Consider the following 20531-nt stretch of genomic DNA (forward strand, 5'->3'; position numbering starts at 1 on the left):
CTCCAGTAAATTTGTCAGACACGACTTCCCTTTAATGAAACCGTGTTGCGTCCGCCCTATCAAGCAATTCCCTTCAAGATGCCTCGCAATTTCCTCCTTAATGACGGATTCTAACATTTTACCTACCACCGACGTTAAACTAACCGGCCTATAATTCCCCGCCTTTTGCCTGGCACCCTTCTTAAACAACGGCGTAACATTAGCCGTTTTCCAATCTTCCGGCACTTCCCCGGAATCCAGCGACGTCTGGAAAATAACCACCAAGGCATCCACTATAACCTCCGCCATTTCTTTCAGAACCCTCGGATGCATTCCATCCGGTCCTGGGGACTTGTCCACAATCAGCCCCTCCAGTCTGTCGAGCACCACCTCTCTAGTAACAGTAATGTCATTAAGACCCTCCATTCCTACCACCTTTCCGTCTCTAACACCCGGCAAATTATTCACGTCCTCCTCCGTGAAGACAGAAACAAAAAAGTTATTCAAGACCTTAGCCATATCCCCATCCCCTACCACTAGCTCCCCTTTCTCATCCTCTAAAGGACCAACGTTCACCCTAGCCAGCCTCTTCCTTTTTATATATTTATAAAAACTCTTGCTATCCTTTTTTATATTAAGTGCTAGCCCAGCCTCATAGCTTCTCCTACCCTCCTTTATCAACTTCTTTGTCAATCTTTGTTGACATTTAAATCTTTCCCAATCCTCTTCTCGCCCACTGCTCTTAGCTACTCTAAATTCCTCCGCTTTTAATTTAACACTTTCCTTCACCTCCTTCGTTATCCACGGCTTATTACCTCTCTTCCTACTGTCCTTTTTAACCATCGGAATAAATTTCCGGAGCACCAAGAAAGATCTCCTTAAAGATCCTCCACTGCTCCTCAGCAGACCTACCTTCCAACGCGCTCCCCCAGTCCACATTCGCCAATTCTTCTCTCATCCTACCATACTCCCCTCTATTCAAACAAAGGACGCGTGTCCGGGAACCCACTTTCTCCTCCTCCATCTGCACCAGAAACTCCACCATACAATGATCACTCTCTCCAAGAGGATCCTTCACCGCAAGGTCCCTAATTCTACCCGCCTCATTACATAGCACCAGATCCAAGATAGCTCGCTCCCTCGTCGGCTCCAACACACACTGTTCAAGGAAATTATCCCGGCAGCATTCCAAGAACTCCTCCTCGAGCCCACCTCGTCCAACATGGGTCGACCAATCAATATGCAGATTGAAATCTCCCATAACTACTGCCGTCCCATTCCTGCACGCCGCACTTATTTGCGTGTTAACAGCCCGCCCCACCTCCAGATCATTATTCGGGGGCCTATAGACGACACCCACCAGCGTCTTCCTCCCTTTGCTGTTCCTAATCTCCACCCACAACGATTCCACGTTCTGCTCTTTGGCTCCGATATCATCCCTTGCTACCACCTTGATACTATCCTTAATCAGCAGAGCTACGCCACCCCCTCTTTCCTCCTGCCTATCCTTCCTAAACACTTGATAGCCCTGTACATTCATCTCCCAGTCCCTGTCACCTTGCAGCCACGTCTCTGTAATGGCCACCAGATCGTATCCATTTGTGTCGATCTGCGCCACCAGCTCATCCACTTTATTCCGAATGCTTCGTGCATTCAGATAAAGCGCTTTCATCCCAGCCTTCACCTGGACCCTATTTGCCGTAACGCCACCAATTGGGACATCCTCGGCCTCTTCCCTTACCTGTACCCTATCCTTAACTTTAGACCTCGTAGCGTCACCTACCCTCGCACCCTCCCCCCCCCTAATTAGTTTAAAGCCCTGTCTACAGTCCTCTTTACTCGATTCGCCAACACTCTGGTCCCAGCACGATTCAGACTACAAGACTATAAGAGACATGGACAGAGTGGATAGGCAGAAGCTTTTTCCCCAGCATGGAAGAGTCAATTATTAGGGGGCATAGGTTTAAGGTGCGAAGAGCAAGGTTTAAAGGAGATGTACGAGGCAAGTTTTCTTACATAGAGGGTGTTGGGTGCCTGGAACTCGCTGCCGGGGGATATAGTTTCTGGGGCATTTTGACAAATACATGAACAGGATGGGAATAGAGGGAATATGGTCCCTAGAAGGGTAGGGGGGCTTTAGTTCAGTTGGGCAGCATGGTTGGTGCAGCTTGGAGGGCCGTAGGACCTGTTCCTGTGTTGTAATTTTCTTTGTTCTTTGGAATTGGATAAATTCTTAAAGCAAAAAATTGCAGGGTGATGGGGAAGTGGTACTAATTGGCTAGCTCTTTCAAAGGGTTGGCACTGACACAATAGACTGAATGGTGTCCTTTTGCACTGTATGATCCGATGATAATCTTGTAAAGGAATATCTTGAAAACATCCTATAATTGTAATCCCACATCTCGCAACCATTTTAGTTATTACAAAATAGCTGCATATTAGGTTTGATTTTTTTATTGGGGGAGGGAACGCTATATTCAATCTTTAAAATCAACATCAGAAATCCTGTGTGGTACAGTGGCACAGTGATTGGCACTGCTGCTTCACAGTACCAGGGACCTAGTTTGATTCGCAGCTTGGGTCACTGTCTATGCGAGTATGCATGTTCTCCACGTGTCTGTGTGGGTTTCCTCTAGGTTATCTGGTTTTCTCCCAGTCTGAAAGAAATTAGTGCTGATTAATGGCATTGGCTAAATTCTCCCTTAGTGTCCTTACTTGAACGGATGCCAGAACGTGGCGACTCAGGGATTTTCACAGTAACGTCATTGCTGTTTTATAGCAATTAGGGGTAGAAGTTGTCAAACGCAGCCTTTTGTTTTTCCAAATGCTCAGTCATTGTTGACAATTGATTCCAGCAACTTCCCCACCACACAAGTCATGCTAAGCAGTTGGTTGTTAATGTATGTCTACTTGTGACACTAATAAATAAACTTTAAACTTTGTTCTTCATCGCCATTGAATATTGGGTGTTCAGCTAACACTTGTTAACACAAAGTTTCTTTCCTTTTTTTGGTCATAAATAAAAACAAAAAAATGCTCAGATCTGGCAGCAGCTGTGGTGAAAGGAACAGAGTTAATGTTTCAGGTTGTGACCTTTCATCACCTGGCCCTTTCCATCCTGGCTCAAGGAATAGTTTGTACAGAATTGGGAAGTTGTCAGCCTCTGTAAACTTTACCTCAACATCAGTTATGACTTAAGACTGGCGCGAAATCAGCACAGTAAAAAGTCTGACAACACCAGGTTTCAGTCCAACCGATTTATTTGATAGTAAACTCACAAGCTTTCAGGTTAGCCCCTTCGTCAGGTGAATGGAGTGTTCTGGCCTCAGACAGAGCATATAAAGCACAGACAGTTTACAGATTACTGATAGAATGCGAATCTTTACACCTAACCTGCTGTTCGAGTCTTAAAGTGGCTAACAATGTGAGTGGAAAGAGCACTGAGCACAGGTTAAAGAGATGTGTATTGTCTCCAGACAGTACTGTAAGTGACGTTTTGCAAACCCAGGCAAGTCATGGGGGTTACAAATAGTGCAACATGAACCCAAGATCCCTGTTGAGACTGTCCTCATGTGTGCGGAACTTGGCTATCAGTCTCTTCTCAGCAACTCTGCGCTGTCGTGTGTCGTGAAGGCCCCCTTGGAGAATGCTTACCCAAAGGTCAGAGGCTGAATGCCCATGACCACTGAAGTGTTCGCCAACAGGAAGGGAACAGTCTTGCCTGGTGATTGTCGTACGGTCTGCATGGTCTCCCTAATGTACCATGCTTCAGGACATCCTTTCTTGCAACGTAGCAGGTAGACAATGTTGGCCGAGTTGCAAGAGTATTTACTGTGTACCTGGTGGATGGTATTCTCGTGTGATGATGGTATCCATGTCGATGATCCGGCATGTCTTGCAGAGGTTGCTGTGGCAGGGTTGTGTGGTATTGTGGTCACTGTTCTCCTGAAGGCTGGGTAGTTTGCTGTGAACAATGGTCTGTTTGAGGTTGCATGGTTGTCTGAAGGCAAGAAGTGGGGGTTTGGAGACAATACACATCTCTTTAACCTGTGATCAGTGCTCCTTCCACTCACAGTGTTAGTCACTTTAAGACATGAATAGCAGGTTAGGTGTAAAGATTTGCATTCTAATCAGTAATCTGTAAACTGTCTGTGCTTTATACACTCTGTCTGAGGCCAGAACTCTCCATTCACCTGACGAAGGGGTTAAGAACATAAGAAATAGGAGGAGTAGGCCATCTAGCCCTTCGAGCCTGCCCCGCCATACAATAAGATCATGGCTGATCTGTCGTGGCTCAGTTCCACTTTCCCGCCTTCTCCCCATAACCCTTAATCCCCTCTCTTATCAAAAACCCATCAACCCGCGTCTTAAAAATATTTAGCGAGGCAGCCTCCACCACTTCAACGGGCAGAGAATTCCAGAGATTCACCACCCTTTGAGTGAAGAAGTTCTTCCTCAACTCCATTCTAAACCGACCCCCTTTATCTTGACGCTGTGCCCTCCAGTCCTACTATCCTTTCTAAGCGGGAAGAGTCTCTCCACCTCTATCCTATCCATCTCATTCATCATCTTATACGTCTCAATGAGATCTCCCCTCATTCTTCTAAACTCTAACGAGTACAAGCCTAGTTTATTCAGCCTCTCCTCATAGCTCAACCCCCTCAACTCCGGCATCAGCCTAGTAAACCGCCTCTGCACTCCCTCCAAGGCCAAAATATCCTTTCGTAAGTACGGCGCCCAAAACTGCACACAGTACTCCAGCTGCGGCCTCACCAATGCCCTATACAGCCGCAGCAAGACCTCCCTACTTTTATATTCAATCCCCCTCGCTATGAAGGCCAGCATCCCATTTGCCTTCCTGACCACCTGCTGCACCTGCAAGCTGGGTTTTTGTGACTCATGCACAAGGACCCCGAGGTCCCTCTGCACCGTCGCCTGCTGCAGTTTTTCGCCACTTAAGTAATAGTCCTTCCTACCATTATTCCTACCAAAGTGGACCACCTCACACTTGCCAACATTAAATTCCATTTGCCAGTTCCTGGCCCATTCGCCCAGCCTATCTAGATCCTTCTGCAGACTCTCCACACCCTCCGCACAATTTGCCGTTCCCCCAATCTTGGTGTCATCAGCAAATTTCGACACCATACACTCGGTTCCCTCCTTCAGATCATCTATATAAATGGTAAATAGCTGAGGCCCCAGCACCGACCCCTGGGGCACTCCACTAGTCACCATCCGCCAATCCGAATAGCACCCGTTGACCCCCCCTCTCTGCCTCCTATTTGACAACCAATCCTCTATCCACGCTAACACCCTACCCCCAACTCCATGTCCCCTGACCTTCTGCAATAACCTCTTGTGAGGTACCTTGTCAAACGCCTTCTGAAAATCAAGAAAGAAATAAATCAGTTGGACTGAAACCTGGTGTTGTCAGACTTTTTTACCCAGTCCAACGCCGGCATATCCACATCATGAGAAATTAGCACAGCAGGGCATTATCAGAATGATGAGTAACTGAAAATTAAAATGGAATAGCTTCAACTTATTTGTATTTTTGTCCAAGCTCCATACCAGGCTGGTAATCTGGTTTTACAAAAGATTTTTTCCCCCATTTTATTCCACCCTCAAAGTTACACAGTCAATGGACAGTGGACATGGCAACTCTCAATCCATCTCCTTGCTTGCAGCAAAATAACAATTCAAATCAAATTGAATGCAACTCATGGTCCCCACAAAAAGGACATACTAGATCCGAACTGACAGGAACAGGCATTACACCTGATCTTGTTCTTGGTCCTAGCCAACAGTGATTACCATTCAAATATTTGTAAAACGCTTTGGGACGACCTGAGATTACGAAAGGTGCAATGCAGGCTTTCTAAGGCACTCATTCCCATTCACCTACCGACAACTCCCAAGTCCTCTTCGCCGAAACCGCTATCTGGAGACAAACCGTAGTTTCGGATTGGAGTGACCGTTGTCAAGCGGTTAACACCGTGATGTTTTTATTTAACAGGTCTGACTGGGAACCGATAGAAATAAGCAACAATCACAAAATGCAGGAGATTTCAGAAGATTCAAATCAAGGAACGGTTATTCTTCATGGAAATCTGAGTGAACACGTAAACCTAATTTCCTCCACGGCTATGGAAATGTCGATAGTTTTTTTGTCCCGGGTCACTATTACATCTCTTTAACATTCACGGTTAACTCACCTTTCTCCCCTCAGACTAACAAAGCACTGGTCACCGTGCAACCAAACTTTGCCCCAACGGAAGCAGCCAGTTGTCCCTTCAAAGATTCAATTGGTCAGTTCTACCGATAGCGCCTCCAGAAGCAGGTGGCGATTGGCGAAAGGGCCCGTCAATCAAGCTGTTTCCGGTGAACAGGTTTGGTCCTGGGGGTGGCGGTTTTTTTCCGTTGGCTGCTCGTTCGCTCGCGGGTGGTTTTAGAGCGCGAGCGTTGCCGGACGATGGTAACTGCAAAGAAAGAAAGCAAGCTAAGCTAAAAGGCGACGACCGAGAGAGAGAGAGAGAGAAGTGCAAAGAAAAGCTGGCTTTGCCTTTCTCTCTAGTTCCTTCCATCTATTCCTTTTTCCATATATTTCTTGGTGCTGACTTGTGGAGTTTCGATGGCGAAGAGGACAACGGCAGTTCTTGTAACCACGGTACTCTTGGTGCAAGGTAATGTGTGGGGACCTCGGGCAGTGTTAATAAATAAATAACCTGGTGGGAGTCTGATTTTTGAGGAAACGACAAGATGCAAATTTATTAAATCCCCCCTCCCCCGTGGGCTCATGATCCCGGGAGTCGGGGTGGGTGGGGTTGAAAAAGTAATGCCAGGATTAAGCTCTTCCTGGGCTGCTAGGAAACGGTGGAATTCGAGTTTGTGTTAAAAAGAAAATCGTTTCATTAATGAGAGATGAATTTGCCGGTATATTTAAGCATCAAAAAAAAATTGTGTGAGAAGTTGCTAAAGTGAACGTAGGACATTCCTCATCTTCTAAAGGACTTGTCCGTCCAGCAACTCGCTATTGATAGAGCTTGAAATTGTTCGTAAAAAATGCCCATGTGTGTTTGACCAGGGAAGAAGAATCGAATTGATCGCGAATCTATTTAAACTTCGATGTTTAAGTCGCCACTTTCGGAAAAGGCGAATGTTCTGGCGTGTAGGGAGTATAAAATCTAGATGTCCTTTTGGTTAAATCTGCACTTTGTGATCTATATCATGATTACAACCAGATGTCATAATAAGTTGATGCTTGGAAAGTTTTGTTAATGTCCTGTAGTATATTGGAGCTTGAAACCATTTAAAGTGCTGTGACTTGCTCTTCGTGGGATACATTCCAGAGTATGTGGTAACTGAGAAATAAAACACTGTACTCAGCGATTTCATTAGGATAATTTTCCTGACGGATTGAGAAGTCTTGTGGTCGGGGGAGGGGTGATGCCTATTACTGGTTTGAATAGCCCCTGTGTCAGAAGTTGGATTTGTTTTAGTTGCGCTCGCCAGCATTGGGCGCTTCTACATTTAACTTTCAACACTAATTTAGAGATTTAATTTTTCTTTGGTACTTGCCATTTTTGACTAATCTGAGACATTAAATTTGGATATTCAACTCCAGTACATGAATATAGTCGTTAGAACTCGATCTATTCATTCATGCTTTCAGTTATTTTTCAATCTTTGCCTTTTCTTGACAATGTGACTTTTTACATATTGTAAAGTTACCATTCTGAAAGGCTCTGATTTTCAGCATCTGCAGTATTTTGCTTTTACTGGAAACTTTATGCCAGGATGCATTTTTGAAGATGAACGGAAACGTGAAGGGCAGTTATTAAACCTTGTCCAAGTGGCTACCGTATGAGAATTAGTCTTCGTTAACTGGGAGATAGCTCGGAACTGTGTGGAAGGAAAGAAGCAAAAAATGATTTCCCCCTGATCTATTCTTTCTAAAGATTCGTATGATAAGAATCATGCTCCTGAATTCTATCGGTGGCAGAACTCTGACGCCTGAGACAGAAGATTAACGGTTTACCTCCCATTCTGAAGATTTATGCATGAAATCCAAGCTGAGGAATGTCAAACTGAGATTGCATTATTTTGATTAGATAAACTGAGATTTCCCCCTCAGGTGGTGCTATTTTGAAGATTATCAGGAGAGGTCTTGGTGCTGTTCTGACCAATATGAACACCAAGATAAACATGAGCACAACATTATTTTATCAGAATTTGCTGCATGCACGCTTAACTGCTGCGCTAGATTGCCACAATAACTATTTTAAAATAACTATATAAATATTTTTATTTAACTGGAATGAAACTTGTCATGGATTTGGATCAGCCAATAGACCCTGAACTAAGGTACGTACATGCAAATGTTATGGACAGCAGGGGGATTAATTTAATCAGCACTAAATTTTTCCCCTCTCAACTTATCCGTAAGCAGGAAGATGTTTTTGGTGTGTTTCTCTTGTTATAAGCAGTGACATATTCCCCAACACGTTTTGTTTTTGGTGCGATCCAATTTTCATTACCTCCTCACAGCAAACTCTAGCTAGGATGAACTCAAAGGATTAGTTTATTTGCACAGATTGCGAGAAGACGATTTGCAATTCCTCCCCATTTGCAATCATACAGTAAAAGAGGGATAGCAAACAAGGAAGTTTTACAGTGCTGGGACTGTAGGTCAGACCAAGTAAAGACATCAGATTTCCTTCCCTAAAGGATATTAGTGAACCAGATGTTTTTTTGATAATGGTTTCATGGTCATCAGATTCTTAATTCCAGATATTTTTTACGGAATTCAGATTCTACCATCTGCCATGATGAGATTCAAATCTGGGCCCCCAGACCATTCGCTGAGTTTCTGGATGCGCAAATCCAGCAATTGCCTACTAGGCCATTGCCTCCCCTAAAATATTGGTTCATGTGAGTTTGAGTCCAGAATCAGCATCATAAGAACATAAGGAATAGGAGCAGGAGTCGGCCATCTAGCCCTTCGAGCCTGCCCCGCCATTCAATAAGATCATGGCTGATCTGTCGTAGCTCAGTTCCACATTCCCGCCCTCTCGCCATAACCTTTAATCCCCTCTCTTATCAAAAACCCATCAACCCGCCTCTTAAAAATATTTAGCGAGGTAACCTCCACCACTTCAACGGGCAGAGAATTCCAGAGATTCACCACCCTTTGAGTGAAGAAGTTCCTCCTCAACTCCGTTCTAAACCGCCCCCCCTTTATCTTGAGGCTGTGCCCCCTAGTCCTACTGTCCTTTCTGAGCAGAAAGAGTCTCTCCACCTCTATCCTATCCATCCCATTCATCATCTTATACGTCTCAATGAGATCTCCCCTCATTCTTCTAAACTCTAACGAGTACAAGCCTAGTTTATTCAGCCTCTCCTCATAGCTCAACCCCCTCAACTTCGGCATCAGCCGAGTAAACCGCCTCTGCACTCCCTCCAAGGCCAAAATATCCTTGCGTAAGTATGGTGCCCAAAACTGCATACAGTACTCCAGCTGCGGCCTCACCAATGCCCTATACAGCCGCAGCAAGACCTCCCTACTTTTATATTCAATCCTCCTCGCGATGAAGGCCAGCATCCCATTTGCCTTCCTGACCACCTGCTGCACCGGCAGGCTGGGTTTTTGCGACTCATGCACAAGGACCCCGAGGTCCCTCTGCACCGTCGCCGGCTGCAGTTTTTCGCCACGTAAGTAATAATTATTCCTACCAAAGTGGACCACCTCGCACTTGCCAACATTAAATTCCATTTGCCAGTTCCTGGCCCATTCGCCCAGCCTATCTAGATCCTTCTGCAGACTCTCCACACCATCCGTACAATTTGCCGTTCCACCAATCTTGGTGTCATCAGCAAATTTCGACACCATACACTCGGTTCCCTCCTCCAGATCATCTATATAAATGGTGAATAGCTGAGGCCCCAGCACCGACCCCTGGGGCACTCCACTAGTCACCATCCGCCAATCCGAATAGCACCCATTGACCCCCACTCTCTGCCTCCTATTTGACAACCAATCCTCTATCCACGCTAACACCCCACCCCCAACTCCATGTCCCCTGACCTTCTGCAATACCTCTTGTGAGGTACCTTGTCAAACGCCTTCTGAAAATCAAGAAAGACCACATCCACCGGCTCTCCTTTATCCACCGCCCTAGACACATCCTCATAGAACTCCAGTAAATTTGTCGGACACGACTTCCCTTTAACGAAACAGTGCTGCGTCTGCTCTATCAAGCAATTCCCCTCGAGATGCCTCATTATTTCCTCCTTGATGACGGATTCTAACATTTTACCTACAACAGACGTTAAACTAACCAGCCTATAATTCCCTGCCTTTTGCCTGGCACCCTTCTTAAACAACGGCGTAACATTAGCCGTTTTCCAGTCTTCCGCCCCTTCCCCGGAATCCAGCGACGTCTGGAAAATAACCACCAAGGCATCCACTATCACCTCCGCCATTTCTTTCAGAACCCTCGGATGCATTCCATCCGGTCCTGGGGACTTGTCCACAATCAGCCCCTCCAGTCTGTCGAGCACCGCCTCTCTAGTAACAGTAATGTCATTGAGACCCTCCAGTCCTACCACCTTTCCATCTCGAACACCTGGCAAATTATTCACGTCCTCCTCCGCGAAGACCAAAACAAAGAAGTTATTCAAGACCTCAGCCATATCCCCATCCCCTACCACTAAGTCCCCCCTCTCATCCTCTAAGGGTCCAACGTTCGCCCTAGCCAGCCTCTTCCTTTTTATGTATTTATAAAAACTCTTGCTATCCTTTTTTATATTAAGCGCTAGCCCAGCTTCATAGTTTCTCCTACCCTTCTTTATCAACTTCTTTGTCAATCTTTGTTGACATTTAACCTCTCCCAATCCTCTTCTCGCCCACTACTCTTAGCTACTCTAAAAGCCTCCGCTTTTAATTTAACACTTAAATTAAATTAAACACTTTCCTTCACCTCCTTCGTTATCCACGGCTTATTACCTCTCCTCCTACGGTCCTTTTTAACCATCGGAATAAATTTTTGCTGAGCACCAAGAAAGATCTCCTTAATGATCCTCCACTGCTCCTCAGCAGACCTACCTTCCAACGCGCTCCCCCAGTCCACATTCGCCAATTCTTCTCTCATCCTACCGTACTCCCCTCTGTTCAAACAAAGGATGCGTGTCCGGGAGCCCAGTTTCTCCTCCTCCATATGCACCAGAAACTCCACCATACAATGATCACTCTCCCCAAGAGGATCCTTCACCGCAAGGTCCCTAATTCTACCCGCCTCATTACATAACACCAGATCCAAGATAGCTTGCTCCCTCGTCGGCTCCAACACACACTGTTGAAGGAAACTATCCCGGCAGCATTCCAAGAACTCCTCCTCGAGCCCACCGCGTCCAACATGGGTCAACCAATCAATATGCAGATTGAAATCCCCCATAACTACGGCCGTCCCATTCCTGCACGCCGCACTTATTTGCGTGTTAACAGCCCGCCCCACCTCCAGATCATTATTCGGGGGCCTATAGACGACACCCACCAGCGTCTTCCTCCCTTTGCTGTTCCTAATCTCTACCCACAACGATTCCACGTTCTGCTCCTTGGCTCCAATATCATCCCTTGCTACCACTGTGATGCTATCCTTAATCAGCAGAGCTACTTACCCCCCCCCCCCCCCCCCCCAAATCCTTCCTAAACACTTGATAGCCCTGTACATTCAGCTCCCAGTCCCTGTCACCTTGCAGCCATGTCTCTGTAATGGCCACCAGATCGTATCCATTTGTGCTGATCTGCGCCGCCAGCTCATCCACTTTACTCCGAATGCTTTGTGCATTCAGATACAGTGCCTTCATCCCAGCCTTCACCTGGATCCTATTTGCCGGAACGCCACCAACCATACTCACGCCCCCTACTCCCTTTATTATTGGGACATCCTCGGCCTCTTCCGTTTCCAGCACCCTTTCCAGAGACTCCACACCAGGCAGACAACACACCCTCCTATGTAATTTGTCATTGTGACAAAGGACAGTGTCAATACCCTTCACCCGACTATCCCCAATCACTACTATGTTCCTTTCCACCTTCTCCTTGCGGCATTCCTTCAGTGAGGTCAGCGGGCTTTAAACTGATGCATGCAGAGATGAGTAGCCTTATAGGCAATGCTCCATCTTTCCAGCAGAAGCAGATGGGGCCAGGTGTCCAACCTGGGCCAGGGCTCCTGGCCTGAGACTTCCAGTCAGATGATTTTTTTAAAAAAAAAGATTCTGAGAGTTTGCAGTTCAGCAGTGTAAATTACTGGTTCCACAAGCTGCAGACGTATCTCACATAGCTCCCAGCTCCCCACACTGTCTTTGATAAAGAACATGTCTCCCTTGTCTGAGTCCTCAAGATTTTTAAATGTCTCAACCATTTAAGAATTAAAAGGAACGTTTCAGGGCCTTATCAGATTCCTGTTGGCCAACCTGGCTTATGCATTGCAGATTGCCTTTGTGTAGCATTTTTTGAGTTCGTTCAGTGCAACCCTTAGGGCTTATTAATGGCTTTTTAAGGCTAACAATATGTAAGTTTTACCAATGGTGCCAGGTTGCTTCTTTTGTTCGGGAAGGAAATCTGCTGCCCTTTTCTGGTCTGGTCTACACGTGACTCGAGCCACAGCAATGTTTTTGACTCTCAACTGCCCTTGGGCAATGAGGGATGGGCAATAAATGCTGGCCCAGCCAGCGATGCCCAAGTCCTATGAATGAATTAACATAGATTATCATTTTTGGTCTTTGTCCTGTTTGTAATTTTTAGAGATAGCAATGAGCTTATCAAATTAATCCCTCACACAAATCAACTCTCCTTGAAAAATAATCTGTTTTCCCCTGGTGCCCTGCTCATCTCGTCACTTTATCCCACTAATGATGGCTGTACCTTCAGTTGCTCAGGCCTTGCACTTTGCAGATTGCTTCTCCTAAACACTGTTACCACCATCTCCCATTCTTCAGCATAAGTGGATTTATATATATTTTTAGGAAAACCTTTTATAATGTCCCACAAAGGAGACTGAGAAATTTGTAGAAAATGATGAGAAGGATCCAAAACTGGCTTAGTAGTAGCACATAGGGTGGTGGTAGAAGGCTGAGTGAATGGAGACCAGTATCCACAAGCTTAAACATAGAACACTACAGCACAAACAGGCCCTTCGGCCCACGAGTTGTGCCGATCACATCATCACCTACCAATCTATAGACCTATCTATAACCCCCAATCCCATTAAACCCCATATACTCATCCAGAAGTCTTTTAAAAGACCCCAGCGAGTTTGCCTCCACCACCACTGACGGCAGCCGATTCCATTCACTCACCACCCTCTGAGTGAAAAACTTGCCCCTAACATCACTTCTGTACTTTCCTCTCCGCACCTTAAATCTGTGTCCTCTCGTAGCGACCATTTCAACACGGGGAAATAGCCTCTGAGAATCCACCCTATCTATTCCTCTCAACATTTTATAAACTTCTATCAGGTCGCCTCTCAACCTTCGTCTCTCCAGGGAAAAGAGTCCCAGCTCCCTCAACCTAACTTCATAAGGCATGCCTCCCAGTCCAGGCAACATCCTTGTAAATCTCCTCTGTACCCTTTCAATAGCTTCTACGTCTTTCCTATAGTGAGGTGACCAGAACTGCGCACAGTACTCCAAATGAGGCCTGACAAGGGTCTGATAAAGTTGCAGCATTACCTCCCGACTCCTAAACTCAATCCCTCGATTAATGAAGGCCAGTACACCATACGCCTTCTTGACCACCTCCTCCACCTGTGAGGCCGATTTAAGAGTCCTGTGGACCCGGACCCCAAGATCCTTCTGCTTTTCAACACTACTAAGACTCCTGGGTACCTTATTGTTTGTTATCTACATCATTTGTGTATTTAATGTGTGAGGAATGATGAGCAAGTTTTCAGATGATACCAAGATTGGTAGAGTGGTTAATAGTGAAGAGGATGGTTGTAGGTTATAGGAAGATAAACATGGGTTGGTCAGATGAGCAAAAGTGTGTTAGATGGTATTTAATTCTGATAAGTATGAGGTAATGCGCTTTGGAAGAAGTAACAAGGCAAGACAGTATTTAATGAATGGCAGGAACAGATGGATCTTGGAGTCTTTTCACAGATCCCTGAAGGATAGTTAAGATGACATATGAGACACTTGTTTTTATCAGTCATGGCATTGAGTGTAAGAACAAGAGAGTGGGGGTCAATGGGTGCTATTCGGATTGGCGGTTGGTGACTAGTGGAGTGCCCCAGGGATCGGTGCTGGGGCCTCAGCTATTTACCATTTGTATAGATGATCTGGAGGAGGGAACCGAGTGTATGGTGTCGAAATTTGCTGATGACACCAAGATTGGTGGAACGGCAAATTGTGCAGAGGGTGTGGAAAGTCTGCAGAAGGATCTAGATAGGCTGGGCGAATGGGCCAGGAACTGGCAAATGGAATTTAATGTTGGCAAGTGTGAAGTTGTCCACTTTGGTAGGAAGGACTATTACTTACATGGCGAAAAACTGCAGCATGCTACGGTGCAGAGGGACCTTGGGGTCCTTGTGCATGAGTTGCAAAAACCCAGCCTGCAGGTGCAGCAGGTGGTCAGGAAGGTGAATGGGATGCTGGCCTTCATAGCGAGGGGGATTGAATATAAAAGTAGGGAGGTCTTGCTGCAACTGTACAGGGCACTGGTGAGGCTGCAGCTGGAGTACTGTGTGCAGTTTTGGTCGCCGCACTTCCGCAAGGATATTTTGGCGTTGGAGGGAGTGCAGAGGAGGTTTACTAAGCTGATACCGGAGTTGAGGGGGTTGAGCTATGAGGAGAGGCTGAATAAATTAGGCTTGTACTGGTTAGAGTTTAGAAGAATGAGGGGAGATCTCATTGAGACGTATAAGATGATGAATGGGATGGATAGGATAGAGGTGGAGAGGCTCTTCCCGCTCAGAAAGGACAGTAGGACTAGAGGGCACAGCCTCAAGATAAGGGGGGGGGGGGGCAGTTTAGAACGGAGTTGAGGAGGAACTTCTTCACTCAAAGGGTGGTGAATCTCTGGAATTCTCTGCCCGTTGAAGTGGTGGAGGCTGCCTCGCTAAATATATTTAAGACGCGGGTAGATAGGTTTTTGATAGGCAAGGGGATTAAGGGTTATGGGGAGAAGGCGGGAAAGTGGAACTGAGCCACGACAGATCAGCCATGATCTTATTGAACAGGGCAGGCTCGAAGGGCTAGATGGCCTACTCCTCCTATTTCTTATGTTCTTATGATGGTTATGTTGCAGCTATACAGAATGGTCAGGCCACAGCTGGAATGCTGTGTGCAGTTGTGGTCACCTCAGTATAGGAAGAATATGATTGCACCAAAAAGGATACAGTAGAGCTCACTAAGATGTTGGCTAGGATGGAGCATTTGAGCTACAAGGAGAGACTAGATAGATTTGGATTGTTTTCCTCAGAGCAGAGAAAACTCTGGTGGTGGGGCTGGGGACATGATTGAATGCTATGGAAAAAAAAAGTCACATTTCGATTTGACGTGTCTTAAGTTTCCTTTGTACCTTTTGTTTCTGTTCGGGCCGTTCCCTCTCCTTTTGGGGAGCTGCCCCCTTTTTCTTCGTCCAAACGAAGTTTGTTTACTTGGTTTGACCCGAAAGATCAGGGTGATTAGGAAGCAGCTGTTCGCCTTGGTTGAGGGGTCAGTCATGAGGGAGGCATAGTTCTAGGGTGAGGAGCAGAAGATTCAGAGGGGATTTGAGGAAAAAAAAATCTTGCAGGGTGATGGGAACCTGGAATGCTTGGCCTGGGAAGGTTTTTTAGGCCAGACAACTGACAGCCTTCAAAAAAAAATTTGCATAAGCACTTGTCCCATATCCTTGAATGTTATGATATGTCAAGTGCAGGAAAATGGATTAGCATGACTTTAACTTAGAAGGTACGAGTAGGAGGCCATTTGGCACTTCAAGCCTGTTCCGCCATTCATTAAGATCATGGCTGATCATCCATCTCGATAGCCTAATCCTGCTTTTTCCCCATAACCTTTGGCCCAAGTGCTTATGCAGCTGCCACTTGAATGCATCAATGTTTTGGCATCAACTACTACTTGTGGTAATGAATTCCACAGGCCCACCATTCTTTGGGTGAAGAAATGTCTCCTCAAATCCGTCTGCCCTGAATCCTCAGATTGTGACCCCTGGTTCCGGACTCCCCCACCGTTGGGAACGTCCTCCCTGCATCTACCCTGTCGAGACCTGTTAGGATTTTATAAGTTCTGAGATCCCCCCCCCTCGTTCGCCTGAACTCCAGCAAAAACAATCCTAATCTAGTCAATCTCTCCTCGTGTATCAGACCCTCCCATCCCCGGAATTAGCCTGGTAAACCTTCACTACACTCCCTTGAGAATGAGAACATCCTTCCTCAGAAAAGGAGACCAAAACTGTACACAATACTCTAGGTGTGGCCTCACCAAGGCCCTGTATAGTTGCAATAACACATCCCTGTTCCTGTACTCAGCCTCTCACAATGAAGCTTAACATACCATTTGCCTTCTTTACTGCCTGCTGCACCTGCATGCTTACCTTCAGTGACTGATGCACAAGGACATCCAGGTCCTGCTGCACACTGCCCTCTCCCAATTTACAGCCATTCAGATACAAAGAAAATTACAGCACAGGAACAGGCCCTTTGTCCTCCAAGCCTGCACCGACCATGCTGCCCGATTTGAGCTAAGAAGCACTCTGCCTTTTTGTTTTTGCTTCCAAAGTAAATAACCTCACACTTATCTAAATTATACTGCATCTGCCACTGATTAGCCCACTCGCCCAACCTGTCCAGATCATTCTGAAGGATCTCAGTATCTCGTCACAGTTTACCTCCACCCCACTTAGTGCCATTTGCAGACTTTGAGATGTTACATTTTGTTCCTTCGTCATTAATATATATTGTGACTAGCTGGGGTCCTAGCACTGATCCCTATTGCCAACCAATTTGAAAATCATCCATTAATTCCTATCTTTGTTTCCTTTCTGCCAACCGGTTTTCATTCCATTGTTTGCTGGAGCAGACGAGTGAAGGAGCAGAGGGACAGATAAGAAAATTACCTGTTAAAAACCTGTTTAAATAAGTTTAAAGCACTTTGTAGTAAGAACTAACCTTGTAGAACTGTTTAAATAATTTAAAAGCATTTTTGCGGGCTTTTTGTATTTACCGCTTTAAGAATTCTGAGGGAGTGGTTAGAAGGGAGTTGTGGGGCAGCAGGCTTTAAATCAGCGCCAGGTTTAAAAGGAGGCCTGGTATAGACAGCGGGCAGCGGAGTGAGGGAAGCAGAGTGAGCATTAGGGCTTAAGATCAAAAGGGCTGGGGAGAAAAAGGGCCAGGTAAGTTCGTGTGGAAATTTTCGACACTACTGCAGTGAATAATGGAGGGGCATGTGATGTGTTGTTTCTGTATGATGTGGGAACTGGTGGACCCCAGGGTCCTTTCCAGTGACCATGTCTGCAGTAAGTGCAGGTTGCTGGAGGAGCTCCAGCTCAAGGTAGATGAGCTGGCCTCTGAGCTACAGACACTGAGGCTCATCAGGGGGAGAGAGGGTGCTATTGTCAATGGGGTGCAAGTGACATCCACCCCCGCTGGACTGGCTAACTCCAAGGGTCAGGAACAAGAGGGGGCTGCTGAGAGGAGGAAGGGGGGTGGGGAGCGGAGGCCTCAGCCTCTCAATCTGCATAACAGGTTTGAGGTTCTTGCTTCCAGTGTGGACGAGGACGAGGGAGGTGAGGTCGGTGAGCAAACTGCGCACGGTACAGTGATGCAGCAGGACATGGGCAAAGAGAAGGCGAAAAGGAACGTAGTAGTAATTGGGGATAGTGGGGTGAAGGGTATTGACACTGTCCTTTGTCACAATGACAAAGTGCACAGAAGGGTGTGTTGTCTGCCTGGTGCTCGGGTCTGGGATGTCGCATCTGGGCTGCAGAGAACCTGGAGTGGGAGGGTGAGAATCCGGTCGTTGTGGTACATGTGGGTGCCAATGACGTAGGCAAAATGCGAAGTGAGGATCTGGGGAGGGAGTATGAGAAGCTGGGAATGGAATTAAAAAGTAGAACCGACAAGGTGGTTATCTCTGGGCTACTGCCTGAACCGAGTGCAGATGGGCGTAGGGTTGATAGGATTAAGGAAGTGAATGGGTGGCTCAGGGATTGGTGTGGGAGGAATGGGTTTGAATTTATGGGGCATTGGCATCAGTATTGGGGTAGGTGGGACCTGTTCGGGCGGGATGGGGTTGGTTTGAACCGTGCTGGGACCAGAGTCCTGGCGAATCATGTAAAGAGGACTGTAGACAGGGCTTTAAACTAATTAGGGGGAGGGGGGGAGGGTGCGAGGGTAGGTGACGTTACGGGGTCTAAAGTTAAGGAGAGGGGACAGGTAAGGGTCGAGGCCGAGGATGTCCCAATAATAAAGGGAGTAGGGGGTGTGAGTATGGTTGGTGGCGTTCCGGCAAATAGGGTCCAGGTGAAGGCTGGGATGAAGGCACTATATCTGAATGCACGAAGCATTCGGAATAAAGTGGATGAGCTGGTGGCGCAGATCAGCACAAACAGATATGATCTGGTGGCCATTACAGAGACGTGGCTGCAAGGTGACAGGGACTGGGAGCTGAATGTCCAGGGGTATCAAGTGTTTAGAAAGGATAGGCGGGAGGTAAAAAAGAGGGGCGGGGGGGGTGGGGAGCGGCGTAGCTCTGCTGATTAAGGATAGCATCAGGGTGGTAGCAAGGGATGATATTGGAGCTAAAGAGCAGAAAGTGGGTAGAGATTAGGAACATCAAAGGGAGGAAGACGCTGGTGGGTGTCGTCTATAGGCCCCCGAATAATGATCTGGAGGTGGGGCGGGCTGTTAACGCGCAAATAAGTGCGGCGTGCAGGAATGGGACGGCTGTAATTATGGGGGATTTCAATCTGCATATTGATTGGTCGACCCATGTTGGACGCGGTGGGCTCGAGGAGGAGTTCTTGGAATGCTGCCGGGATAGTTTCCTTCAACAGTGTGTGTTGGAGCCGACGAGGGAGCGAGCTATCTTGGATCTGGTGCTATGTAATGAGGCGGGTAGAATTAGGGACCTTGCGGTGAAGGATCCTCTTGGGGAGAGTGATCATTGTATGGTGGAGTTTCTGGTACAGATGGAGGAGGAGAAAGTGGGTTCCTGGACACGCGTCCTTTGTTTGAACAGAGGGGAGTACGGTAGGATGAGAGAAGAATTGGTGAATGTGGACTGGGGGAGCGCGTTGGAAGGTAGGTCTGCTGAGGAGCAGTGGAGGATCTTTAAGGAGATCTTTGGTGCTGAGCAGAAATTTATTCCGATGGTCGAAAAGGACCGTAGGAGGAGAGGTAATAAGCCGTGGATAACGAAGGAGGTGAAGGAAAGTGTTAAACTAAAAGCGGAGGCGTTTAGAGTAGCTAAGAGTAGTGGGCGAGAAGAGGATTGGGAGAGGTTTAAATGTCAACAAAGATTGACAAAGAAGTTGATAAAGAAGGGTAGGAGAAACTATGAAGCTGGGCTAGCGCTTAATATAAAAAAGGATAGCAAGAGTTTTTATAAATATATAAAAAGGAAGAGGCTGGCTAGGGTGAACGTTGGACCCTTAGAGGATGAGAAAGGGGGACTTAGTGGTAGGGGATGGGGATATGGCTGAGGTCTTGAATAACTTTTTTGTTTCGGTCTTCACGGAGGAGGACGTGGATAATTTGCCAGGTGTTAGAGATGGAAAGGTGGTAGGACTGGAGGGTCTCAATGACATTACTGTTACTAGAGAGGTGGTGCTTGACAGACTGGAGGGACTGATTGTGGACAAGTCCCCAGGATCGGATGGAATGCATCCGAGGGTTCTGAAAGAAATGGCAGAGGTGATAGTGGATGCCTTGGTGGTTATTTTCCAGACGTCGCTGGATTCCGGGGAAGGGGCAGAAGATTGGAAAGTGGCTAATGTTACGCCGTTGTTTAAGAAGGGTGCCAGGCAAAAGGCAGGGAATTATAGGCGGTTAGTTTAACGTCTGTTGTAGGTAAAATGTTAGAATCCGTCATCAAGGAGGAAATAATGAGGCATCTTGAGGGGAATTGCTTGATAGAGCAGACGCAGCATGGTTTCGTTAAAGGGAAGTTGTGTCTGACAAATTTACTGGAGTTCTATGAGGATGTGTCTAAGGCGGTGGATAAAGGAGAGCCGGTGGATGTGGTCTTTCTTGATTTTCAGAAGGCGTTTGACAAGGTACCTCACAAGAGGTTATTGCAGAAGGTCAGGGGACATGGAGTTGGGGGTGGGGTGTTAGCGTGGATAGAGGATTGGTTGTCAAATAGGAGACAGAGAGTGGGAGTTAATGGGTGCTATTCGGATTGGCGGTTGGTGACTAGTGGAGTGCCCCAGGGATCGGTGCTGGGGCCTCAGCTATTTACTATTTATATAGATGATCTGGAGAAGGGAACCGAGTGCGTGGTGTCGAAATTTGCTGATGACACCAAGATTGGTAGAACGGCAAATTGTG

General features: G+C 46.7%; 1 protein-coding gene across 1 annotated transcript in view; it reads left to right on the top strand.

Moving 5' to 3' along the window:
- Window positions 1-6390: 6390 nt before the first annotated feature.
- ptk7b (protein tyrosine kinase 7b) overlaps window positions 6391-20531 on the top strand; it is a 377620-nt gene continuing 363479 nt past the window's right edge. The window contains exon 1 of the mRNA XM_080193066.1: window positions 6391-6662. Within this exon, the coding sequence (XP_080049192.1) occupies window positions 6611-6662 (52 nt within the window). The 5' untranslated portion in view covers window positions 6391-6610. The remainder of the gene's footprint in view (window positions 6663-20531) is intronic.

The sequence above is a fragment of the Carcharhinus amblyrhynchos genome, chromosome 7 (genome assembly GCF_965287045.1).
Source record: "Carcharhinus amblyrhynchos chromosome 7, sCarAmb.v2.hapA, whole genome shotgun sequence".
NCBI classification, from domain to species: domain Eukaryota; kingdom Metazoa; phylum Chordata; class Chondrichthyes; order Carcharhiniformes; family Carcharhinidae; genus Carcharhinus; species Carcharhinus amblyrhynchos.